General features: G+C 46.2%; 1 protein-coding gene across 3 annotated transcripts in view; it reads left to right on the plus strand.

Moving 5' to 3' along the window:
- The first annotated feature begins 1013 nt into the window (after window positions 1-1013).
- Nrp1 (neuropilin 1) overlaps window positions 1014-12446 on the plus strand; it is a 146044-nt gene continuing 134611 nt past the window's right edge. The window contains exons 1-3 of one of the 3 annotated variants that reach the window (XM_051169252.1): window positions 1014-1322; window positions 1707-2254; window positions 5856-6030. In XM_051169252.1, coding sequence (XP_051025209.1) covers window positions 2182-2254; window positions 5856-6030 — 248 coding nt within the window. In that variant the 5' untranslated portion in view covers window positions 1014-1322; window positions 1707-2181. Of the gene's footprint in view, window positions 1323-1647; window positions 2255-5855; window positions 6031-12446 lie in introns of those variants that run through there. The other 2 variants (XM_051169250.1, XM_051169251.1) reach the window with 2 other exon arrangements.

Consider the following 12446-nt stretch of genomic DNA (forward strand, 5'->3'; position numbering starts at 1 on the left):
AGGGGTGCGGAGGAGGGAGGGAGAAGCTGCGCTGGAGGCGGGGCCCGTTAACGGGGGCCGGAAAGAAGGCTGGACTCCGAGATAGTGAGTCCAAACCCCAGAGTTCAGGCTGCTGCTCCGCGCCTTGCAGAAGCTTCAGTCCAGCGCCCAGCCCAAATACCCAGCGCAGAGTCCTAGCCCAGGGCACCAGTGTCCCAGGCGTCCTTTCTCCCTGACTGACCCTAGTTTTTCAGCCAAAACCTTTGGCTAGAGTCTCCTTGCCAACATTCCTAAGTCTTTGCCAGCCCTTGCACCAGGTAGGGGTCAAACTCTGTAGTGGCTGTGTGTCTATAAATGCCACTTCCCAGAAGGCGTATCATCTTTTCACCTTCTTCACCAGCTCCTTCTGAGGGCGTTGAGCCCAGTTTAAGTGCTTGATCAGAAGCCGCCACTAGTTTAAGTCCCTGCGTTGTGCTTGCTATTCATACACCAAACGCCACCTGCTGCAGTTCTCGGAAAGCCCTTGAGGATGGAACCGGTCGAGATGGGGGAGGGGGAAGCATTAGGCAGAGGCCCCAGACCCACCCCCTTCTCGGGGTGGCCGGGTAGGGCTGGAGGGTCAGTAGGCACAATTGCCTGTAATCCAAAGCTGCCATCAGAAGACCCTTGCAAAGACCATTCTGTCACCTCCATGTGGGGTCCTTTCCAGCCTTGTCCTTCTTTCGGGATGCACAGAACTGGGCCCATAGACCCCTGATTCAGATTTCTGAAGCACCTGGGCTTCTACGTGGCTGGTCTGGGTCTGTTGGCGGCTGCCCCCTAGCTGAAAGGTGCGCCACCACCCATCCTCCGGGTTAATGTAACCCCAAAGGAGAGGACACCAAATCTCGGGGAACAATGCAGCCTGTAGCGTCGGGGTGGGGGGTCGGGAGCTCAGCCTCGTGAGTGCCTTTATTCATGGCAAGGAGGCCTTGCTCTGCTACAGCCAGGCTCTGTGCTCCCAAGATCTGCCTCTGCTTTACGTGGCAGGCACGGTCGCAGATCTCTGGACTCAGCGGCTTGTCTCCCGCAACGGCCAGGCGTTCTTGTTCTGGTCTACAGTCCTACTACTCGGAACGTCCTGAAGCGCCGGGCTGCTTCCCGCCCCAAATCTCAGGCTGGCACCCAGGAAGTGGAAGTGGGGACTGGCTGCGTGATCCTCGCTACCGGGTGCGCGGGTGTCTAGGGATTCGGAGTTCCGTGAAGTAGCCGCTAACCCCAGGCTCTCGGAACTCCTTGGCTCTGGCATCCTAGCCTACTGGATCAGCCTAGCTCGGTCCTAGGGCGCACTGGATCACGCCAAGGTAGACTAGCCGGCCCCTGGGGGCAGGTACCACTCGCGTTGCCCCTTCACGCACACACGCGAGCGTCCTTGCACGCTGGACGCAGACAACTCGTCGTCGTCCCCCCCCCCCCCCGCCCCAGCGCTTTTCTTCCCGCGGAGAGCAAGCACCGCAGGGTACCCGGGTGTAGGGGGCAGTCGACCGACCGGGAAATCTCGCCTAGGGAAACTTGTGTCTCTAAGTCTCCAGCCAGGCAATCACTGGCTGAGCTGTGCGGGAGGGGGCGGGAGGAAGCGAGGAAAGGGATCTGGGAGGGAGGGGGAGGTCGAAGGAGGAGGCGGGTGCCAGTGGAGAAAGTCCTCGCTCTCTCGCTCATCTTTTCATTGCTCTCTCTCCTTCCCGCAGACAACCCGGACCTCCTCTGGGCGCCAGCTCCGAGGCTCCAACCCGTCCAGAACCAAGCGGGATTTTTTTTTTTTTTCTTTCCCTGTAGAAATTGGCTTTGGTGTGTCGCCCGCCCTCTCCCCCTCCTTCTCTCAACTCCTCCCCTCTCTCTTTTTTTTTTTTCCTCCTCCTTCTTCTTCCTGAGACATGGCCCGGGCAGTGGCTCCTGGAAGAGGAACAAGTGTGGGAAAAGGGAGAGGAAATCGGAGCTAAATGACAGGATGCAGGCGACTTGAGACACAAAAAGACGCGCTTCTGGCGGATTCAGGCATTGCCTCGCTCACCGCTAGCCTTCCCCTCCAAGACCCGCTGAGGATTTTATGGTTCTTAAGCGGACTTAAGAGCGTTTTGGATTCTAAGATTCCGGTTTGCTGGGTTTTCATCCGCGCAATCGTGTTCTTCTGTGGCTGCCGGTGGACTGGCACGGCGTAGGAGGATGGAGAGGGGGCTGCCGCTGCTGGGCGCCGCGCTCGCCCTTGCCCTCGCCCTGGCGGGCGCTGTCCGTAGCGGTAAGTGACAGCCTGAGGCACGAGCGACCGGAGTGCCCGGGGCTGCGGGGTCCCCTCAGGCAGCGCGCTTCCCGCGCCAGCCACGGGCCGCGCGCACAGCCGCCGGGCGCAGGAAACTTGCCTGCGTAGGGAACAGAGAAGTCAGGGCGTCTCGGGGCAGGAGGACCGCAAGTCCTAGGCCCCCTGCTCCGGTTGGTTGCTGGCTGTGGGCTTCTTCTGCCTCTGTTTCCGCGGCAGAGCCGCCTACCTTCCCAGATCAGCACACCAATTATCTTAATAATGTTTCCTCCCAGAGGCAATTAGATGAGACTCCCTTTCAAAAATCTGATGGCTGCTGAGAGTTAATGAACACTTCACCTCACCGGGAGGACTTCCTGGTTCTCCTCGGAAACACCCTTGCTCGGTTTCCTCTGGTGGGCAGCACCCGAGAGATAGCGGTTAGTCTTGGCGGTCGCTGGAACTCTCGCCTCCGCCTTTGTAAACCGTCAGTGACCCGTCTGAAGTATGAATGAAAGTCGTACTGTCAATAGAGGCTTCTAACCTATTCAGTGCAAGGCACCAACATATCTGAGAATTTCTAACCATGTTGCAGCTTCCAGTTGGCCTTTTAAACCCACTCACTGTTAAGTAAATGAAAGGCAGTCCTGGGTATAAACAGTGCCCTGGAACATAAGGAGTGCGTTCCATGTCCCCTGGATGGTGCTGAAGGCTAGGCAAGAGCTGATTCCAACAGTAAATCGTCAGCATTATTACTAATGGCCAAATATTTACTTTGGTCTGGCTTAGATTCCAATCAAAGTAATTAGGAGAAAAGTGCATCTACTACTTACGATGGTATATTGTTTTAATAAGAGGAGCCGAGCCAGCGGAGGCCTCCAGCAGGAAGAATTTAAATCACTCCTTTATGATAGAAGTTAATCTCCTTAATGTGCTCCCCCCAGGTTTTGAGATTTCAACCGTAGATCTCCCCCAACAGGTACCAAGCAGTGTTCTCAAAAGATATGCAAAATTTTTGTGAACGCGGCTGGAATTCAATTTATTAATGAATCCGAGTTGGCGGCGTCTTTCTATATACTCTTTGGCAGGGAAGCCAAACACTCAAAAAATCATGAATGTGGAGTTCAATTTGTTAATGAACCTGAGTTGGTACAGTGCTTCTATACTCTGGCAGGGAATAAAATATCTTTTCCCCCCCTCTAACGGAAAGAATCCAAATGTTTAGACCTCAAAACAGGTATCCTTCATAACTCCTAAGATTAGAGCAGTGGTTCTCAGCCTTCCTAATTTTTGCGACCCTTAATACAGTTTTTCATGTTGTGGTGACCCCCAACCATAAAGTTATTTTTGTTGTTATGGCATAACTGTAGTTTTGCTACTGTTATGAATCATAATGTGAGTATTTTTGGAGATTGGCGGGGGTGGAGCAGGGTGGGTGTTTCCAGAGGGGTCGCGACTCACAGGTTGAGAACCACTGGGTTAGCTCCTTACTGGAGTACCGGAAAGATGTCAATGGTAGCCAGTGTAAAGAGCCATTGAGATTGTGCGGTTCTGAACAATGCCCACGTGTGCGCAGAAACACACACACACTTTTTAATTTCCTTAGCAGACATGTGGGGAATGCTGGGAATCTGGACTCCAGTCAACTAAAACCCTGTTGCTATGGTTGAGGTGACCAGGGCCAGCACATGCCTCAGTGAGCCTGTAGTGAGTCCTCTTAAGACCATATCCACCTCCTCCCAGTAAGTGTCTACTAAATTAATTCATTAACCTTATTCAGGACTAATGGTCCAGAGTCATTAGGAGTTGCTCTCTCCTAATCAAGTGTTAGAGAGACTGAGCAGAGTGTGGGTGTCCAGCAGTCCCCATTATCTTATTACCCTCCACTTTCTCAGAAGTCACAGATTAAAGTGCTCTGGTGTGGCACCAACCCCACCCCACTGTCTTCTGAAGTGACTATCTGGGTGACTGCTTTATTTCAACTCTCCTAACAGATGCCATGGTGGCTACACAAAGCTGGAGGGACTTAATGAGCTGGGGGTTACTCTCTAAGAATTCTTCACAAATAAAGTAATGCCGGGGCCTCTGCGGAGTCACACCACTGAGCTGGCTAGCGTGATTAGCTGAGGGTCTGAGTGTGGATTGCAACATCAGTTCTTCTGGCAGACCTAAACCCTTTAAAAGCCAATGGGAAGAGGACCTGAAAGACCACCCCCTCCAATCTAAGAAACAACCAGAAACATCTAGCAATTGGAGAAAACAGCATAATTTATATTGTCTTCTTTTTAATTTATGGGAAATGACTTCTGTAATGCATGTAGCTTTATGCATTTTTGATGTGCACTTCATCTTTCATTTCCATTTGACCTGGTTTTCCTGTAATAAAATTCCGTGGATGTATAAATTCATGCTGAGAGCAAAGAACACCACTCTCTTTCCACAGGGAATCTATTAGACGTAATATTAAAATCTATATATACCATTACTGGATGTTTGTGATTGATAGGGTTATGTATTTCAATGCTTCATACCTGTTCTTCTTACATTAGTTTATGCACCAAATTTTTGTTGCCTAAAATTAAGCATCAATAAATGGGGTGGTATTTGCAGGCTGTGGCTCTCCTGTATACAGGCCATAATAAAAAGTGACAGTGTCTATGCTAAATTGTAAACTAGCTGAGAGTCTGGTTTATTTGGCTGTTAGGGAGTCACTTCAGCATTTGAATTCTTGTTTTGGTCGTGGTTTGTTTTTTCAATAAAGGCTGAAAACTAGATAGCTTCCCTTTCCCAGGATGTTAAAATTTGTAGCTCACCATCTGTGATGCCCAGACCTCAGTGGCCGGGGCTTCCCCTAACATTTAGTAATTAGAATTAATGCCGTGTGGCTATTTATTTTTCTTTCTGCCCATTGCTTTGATCTGGTCGCCAAGGCTGAACAACTTGGACAAGTAAAGCTCCGAGTTCTTTCTGCTTCATCAGCCGCACTTTGTTCTCTGTTGATTTGAGTCTCAAAAGCAGAGATAACTCAAAATCACTTAGATTTACAGGCAGATAAAACAACAACAAAAGGAGGTTAGACTTCAGGCCAATCCAAGTCCTGGAAGACAGTCCCCACTGGTCAATGACACCGGCCAGCCTTATCATCAAAAAGCCACTTGCAAGGAGTGGCACAGCATCTTCCTGTCACCTTCCACTTAGAGCTGTTCTTTAATGTGATTACACTTCTAGGAGGATAATTAAGTCTAGCAGGAGCTCCCAGGGGACCGTGTTAACATCAATTGAGGGGATTTAATGTTTTTAATGCTAGAAGACCTCTTTCTTTGGAAGGAACTTTGGGTGGGAGGGAGAAGCATCTCAGAGCTCAGTAAGTAGGCTTTCTGTGAAAGCCATGCTCCTTGGGATTAAAGAGTGTTCCCTGGTGGTGTGGTGTGGTGTGGTTCTTCTCGTCTCCGGTCACACGGAGGACCTGTGGGGACACAATGGAGTTTCCCTTAACTGGCAGAATGTTTGCTAATTGCCGGTGCTTGTGTAAAGCTGAAAAAACTCAACTGGGTGTGGGGGGAAAGGTCTGCTAAAATGTCGGCTTTTTTTGTTATTGTTGCAGATAAATGTGGCGGGACTATAAAAATTGAAAATCCGGGGTACCTTACATCTCCTGGTTACCCCCACTCTTACCACCCTAGTGAGAAGTGTGAATGGCTGATCCAAGCTCCAGAACCCTACCACAGAATAATGATCAACTTCAACCCGCATTTCGATTTGGAGGACAGAGACTGCAAGTAAGTGAGGGAGTTTGAACAGGGCGCCACAGCACCATCTAGTGGTCGTGAGCGTCCGTGCGGCGGGTGGGAGAACTGATCGGGTCTCCACCTATTTGAGCTCAAATGTCAGTAGTGTGGAAATGAAGTTACAAGTGGCCGAGTTCTCCCAGTATGTAAGACTGTGTTTAAATGTGTGATCACTTGTCCTGTTTCTGTTGACACTTTTGGTTTGGGAAATCTTTTGTTAAGAAATGTGTGGTGTGTGGTTGCGAGTAAAAAAAGCTTGTGTTTTCTTAAATATTGTGGGTCACCAGTATACATTATCTGCAGATGGTGAAGTTGAGTGTTTTAAAAACAAATCTGTGGCTCATTTAATGATTTTTAGAGCCGTATTTCCCATTGCTGAGGAATGTGCCCAGTGGCAGGGCTACCCCAGCACTCTGATCCTAAAGATTGTATTGAGTTTGATGTGAGAAAGTAAGTCATCATAAAGTATGGAGGGTGAATTAGATGAAGGTTTACTGTTAGTGCTGGTGTTTGTTTGTTTGTTTGTTTGTTTGCAACAGGGTCTCATGTCAGCTCACTACACAGTTTGTGCTGACTTTGAACTTAGATACTCACTTGCCTTGCTGTCCCAAGTACAGACATTTGCCACCATGCTGAGTTTTAGCAAGGGTTTTAATATTAAGTTAATTGTGCAAATGTTTATGAAAATGTTAAGAAAGTAAATACATGCAATGAGAACTTAGGCATGTATCGGGTTTGAGTTCATTTGCCTTACCTGTCGATCTCCTTCACCTTGGAGTTACTGAACATTGGTCTATGTCAAGATTCATTATCACAATAATATTTTACTATAGACCATCTGAATGACTCCCACTCTCTTTACACGGAAGTCCTGGTTGTAGATGTGAAACTTCTGCTTGTGCATGGTATGAGGTGGATGATTGAGGCCTTCATAGCTCATCGCTCTCAGTATCCAGAACCACCGCTTGCTGTCTTGCCCGTATGATCTCATCTGAAGTGCTCGCTGTGAGGGGCGTAGGCTCCAGTGCGGACCTGAATGTTAATCTCAATGAGGAAATAGGCCAGTTCTCCCTGCTTTGAACTTAACCATGTTGCAGATATGTCCAGTGGCCAAAGCTGTTGTATTGGCATACTTTTATTCTTTTTAGAGATCAGGATGATATGCAAACATTCTCACCTGCATGAAGGACTCAGCAACCTGTTGTTTTGTGGCGTGGTAACAACCAGAGTTTCATAGTCGAGGCGTCAAGGCGTCTACTTTATTCAACATGTTAGTGCCCAGCGAATTAGAAATCCGTAGACAGAAGACGCGTTTGTGAATAGCTGACACATTGACCACATATTGAAATCATTCTGATTCCAGTTGAACCAAGTCCCAGCACTGGGTTGGCTTTTAATCTTTTGTAGAGTTAATCGAGCATTCCAGTGCCTTCTAGAAAACAGGGGATTATTTTGATTTTTGTTGTCGTTTGGAAGTTCTGGGGGTCAAACCCAGGGCTTCATGCATGCTAGGCAAGCACTCTACCACTGAGCCACACCCAGCCTGTTAATATTTTTTATGACGATGGTTACAGTGCTAATAGTGTAGGTAAGTTGGATACTGTGTTGTATTTATTTTTGCATCTTGACAATGTTTAAACTGGTATAGGAGATATTTTTTAAGACATTCTGGCAACACATGATTCCTTCAAAAATAAAGTATTCTTTGATCTCAATAAGCTCATGCTTACTGATTTCTGACCAGGAAATTATTACCATATAGATGTGTAAAAGAATAACGGTCAGGCTGGAGAGACGGCTCAGTGGTTCAGAGCACTGTCTACTCTTACAAAGGACCCAGGTTCAATTCCTAGCACCCACATGGCAGCTCGCAACTGTCTAATTCCACTTCCAGGTGACCAGACACCCTCACATCAATGCACGTTTAAAAAAAAAAAAAAAAGAAGAATAAAAATTTCCAAGTAATCACTACTTATCAGAGGTGGCATGGAACAAACATTCAACAGCCAGTTCTGGGGAGGAGGCAGATCGGTCCTGATTTGTGATTTCGTTAATTTCTGGGTCTTGAATGTTGCACCGTGGACAGTTTCCAGCTCCTCATGTGATGTTGCCTCACATAGACATAGGGATGTGTATTCAGCAGTAGTTCTAAGAGCTGGTGTATGCTGAGCCCAGCACACCCTGCAGTAGAAGCTTGGGAGCAAAGCCAATTGATAAAGTGTTGTGTCTAAATAATACTTTTACACACACACACACACACACACACACACGCATACACACACACACACATACGCACACACACGCATGCATACACACACACGCACACACACATACACACACACACACACACACACACACACACACACACGCATGCATACACACACACACACACGCACACACACACACACATACACACACACGCATGCATACACACACACACGCACACACACACATACACACACACACACATACACACACACACACATACACACACGCATGCATACACACACACACGCACACACACACACACATACACACACACGCATGCATACACACACACGCACACACACACATACACACACACACATACACACACACACATACACACACGCATGCATACACACACACACACACACACGCATGCATACACAGCTGCCTCAAGAAATTGATGGTGTAAAATGATGCATGGGAAACTTCACAGTGTTATTTGTCATGCACAGGGTAGGATATGACAGGGTTGGAGGGCCACCTTCTTAGTTCGTTTCCTTCTTTTAAAAAAAGAAAAGAAAAAAGACAATTAGGGTCTAGCAAGATGGCTCAATACGTGAAAGCACTTGCTGCCAAGCCTGAGTGATTGCGTTCAATTCCTGGGAGCCACATGTCTGAAAACTATTGTTAGAAGTTGTCCTCGGGCCTCCCCACATTGACTGTGGGTCACAGGCAGGCACATACACAAACACATGCATACACACAACTTTTAAAAAGGGTTGTTTCCGTAAGGGTTAGATGGTGGTGAGATTTGGGGTGCTTGCTGATGGGTTTTATTTGTTTTAATTGTCGCAGCTCAGACTCAGTACCCTGGAAGAAGCTACGAGCATCTAAAAGCTGTTTGGTTACTCCCTCCGGTGAAGGCAGGGAGACTCTGCTCATTGGAATCGCCACTGGGCCACATTCTAAACTATGGCTACATGGCCTTTATCACAATGAAAACCTCAAAAAGTTACACGAAGAGCTCCTTAAGCATGGCCTCCACTGTCTTTCCAGATCCTGCTTGGCTTTTGGTCACTGTTGAGGGTGGCAATTAGGGCTGTTTACAGCTGCACTATCTGCATGTGGCTCAAAATTCCCTGAGAAAGTGGAACACATGGAGGTGTTTTAAAAGTAGCTTTTGTTAGTCTGTCATCTTCTGGCTGTACGAGGACATTTATGATACTGAGTTCAGCACGCCACCTGCGACTCTTTGTAAGAACTGCCTGCTCTGTGGGCCATGGTGTTCACACCTACAATCCCAGGAGGCAAGAGAACCAGGGCTTCCAGGTCCCCCTCAACTACACAGCAGGTTTGAGACAAGTGTGGGCTGCATGAGACTCTGTCGCAGAAAACAGCAAACCAGTTGGTTGTTCCTGCTGAGACAGTTAATGTTCCTCCTCCCTCTTTGGCCGGAGTGTAAGGCTAATGACAGTAAAATGATGTGTTGTGCCGCTGCTATTAAGTTATGAGTGGAATAAGTGAGGGAGCAGATGTGGAGTCATTGGGAAGCTAAGAGCTCTCCACCAGTGCGTCTTCATCGTGACCGTGATATCAACAATTTGGTTATTGTTAGAACATTTGGAAATATGAAAGTAAACATATGTCAGACTAGATTTATTGATCTTGTAATGGGTTGATTCTCACATAAATACAACCTGCATATTTTTCCCTTGAAATTGCCACTTTTTGTACAGTCAACTTTCACCATGAGAAAGCAAGCAAGAAATCAATTTCTTGTAACATTCATTGTAAAGAAATGTCTTTGAGACCCAAGGAAGCGGTTCTCTTTCGTAGGGCAGGGGGCTGGACTCATCAGCAGGGGGAAATCTCTATTGAAATCTTCATTGCTTTGTTCGTAATTATGTAAAAGGCATCGTATAGCTCTGACAATATAGGATATAATCATGAGATTTTCATGTAAATGGTGCTAAAACTGACCTAGTTCATAAGTCAAATGTAGGCTTACTTTATAAAATAAGGGTTAGGTTGTCACAGTGCCCAGGGAGATCCTTGGGGAGAATAAATGTATAAATGGTTGCTGAGCTGTTTTTTTTTTTTTCCTCACATGTAGCACTCTGTGTTGATACTGCCGTTCAACTGAGTTTATTACACAAATGCACTGAAACCAGGGTAATATGACCTCTTCCATTCTCTTATTGAACAAGGTGTGGTGTAAATCAATCAATGCGCAGAGCAGCAGAGCATCTGTCTTCAAGGCTAACAAGGGTCTAGGGTTTCCAGCTGGATGATCTTGCATTGACGTAAGAGGTAGCACTAGAATGCTCTGAGACAAGAAGGTGCTGAGGATACAGAAGGAATCGTAATTTCTCCTTTTTTGCACTGGCAAAATCCTGCATGTTGGGAAGCACCAAAGCACCATTAAAAGTAAGGGCAGCTGAGAATCTCTGAGAAAGAAATGCCCACTGTACACTGGAAATGTTGAGCTGGTCAGAGCTTACTGCTCCAAGGCTTCCCTCAGTGGTAAAGGCAGACATCTTGAGTCTCATAAAACTTTATTTCTGCATAATAAACAAGAACGCCATTGACAGAGTAGTTAGGATTTATGAAACTTCTCCAGCGTCCCCCGCAATGCAGGCTATCAGCGTGGTGATTTATAATGGCTCGTGACAAATACTGCCGAACCGAGAGGTGTGTGGTTACATTCGGATCAGATGTCTTCATCTAGGGAGCAATAAAAATTTCACAGACATTGGGTTAAAAACATTAAGAAAACGAATGCGAAGCTGCAGAAGAAATGCCTACAAAGGTAGAGTTGGGGAAAGAGGCCAGCAGCGGAGTCTTTATGGATGAGACAGCCCCCCATCCCCTACCCCACCCCCCAGCAAGGATGCTTTTCTCTCTCTGACTTCTTTTGCCATCTTCTCAGTATTTAGTGATGAGTGTGTTTCCAAATTCTATGCAGTTAAAGGAACCTTTCACTCCTGTAACTCCATATGAATTACAATGAATTATAATTAAATAGAGATGATAGTCAAATCTGGGGTGGGGTGTTGATAATCACACCATGTTTCCTTATTGCTACTTTTACAATTTCTTACATGTTTACAAGCTTTGAGACACAGCTAATTCAATTTATTTCCAAAGAATACAAACTCATTTATTAAAATTTAATCTGTCCTTAGTTTCTTAAATCTGATTATCCCTGGAAATTAAGTCTCATAATTTTACAATGACCATTTAGTCATTTATTAGCTGAGTCCCATTTTTGTTTCCCTGAGTTATATTTTCTGATTTTATTCTTTCTTTCTTTTTTTGATGAATTTTGCATCAATTTTGATTGTTGAATGTTATATTAAAAACTATATTTCCCAAGGTGTATCTATCTCTCTCTCTCTCTCTCTCTCTCTCTCTCTCCTCTCTCCTCTCTCTCTCTCTCTCTCTCTCTCTCTCTGTGTGTGTGTGTGTGTGTGTGTGAGAGAGAGAGAGAGAGAGAGAGAGAGAGAGAGAGAGAGAGAGAGAAAGGGAGAGTATGTCTAAGGCAAACTCCTCCATCCAGTCTTTAACTTTTTAGCATCACTCAGACTAAATCAAAAGCTTTTATTTTATGCAAAACAGTGGGGATATTAAGCCAAAACATTTCTCTATTTTCTATATAAAATATAAAGATATATATTTTAAATTCAAATATAATATATAATTTTAAATGCACAGTTTGAGTGTACCACTTGATAAAATATTAGAAGGTTCCCCAAGCCAGAAAGAAGCAGCTCTGGTTTCCAGAAGTCTCTGTTATATACCATCAGGCACTGACTTTGTCCTTGAGGACAGCTACTGTCATAAACTGATGTGATTCCATTTTTACACGGTTCAAAGTCTAACAGAACTAAAGCATTGTTAGACGTCATCATGTGTCTGTACTGAGTAGATTCTGCGAAGTCTTTCGAGTAGAGCTAGAAAGACACACACAGATGCAGACACACAGGCATGGGCACACACGGAGACATGCACACACAGAAACTGATACACACAGACATGCACATACACAGAGACACACAGACATGCCCACACCCAACACACATGGGCACGCACACTCACACACACACGCACATACACAGAAATGGGCATGCACACACACATACAGACACACACACACATACACACACACACACACACACACACACACACACACACATTTC

This window comes from Acomys russatus, chromosome 26, assembly GCF_903995435.1.
Source record: "Acomys russatus chromosome 26, mAcoRus1.1, whole genome shotgun sequence".
NCBI lineage: Eukaryota > Metazoa > Chordata > Mammalia > Rodentia > Muridae > Acomys > Acomys russatus.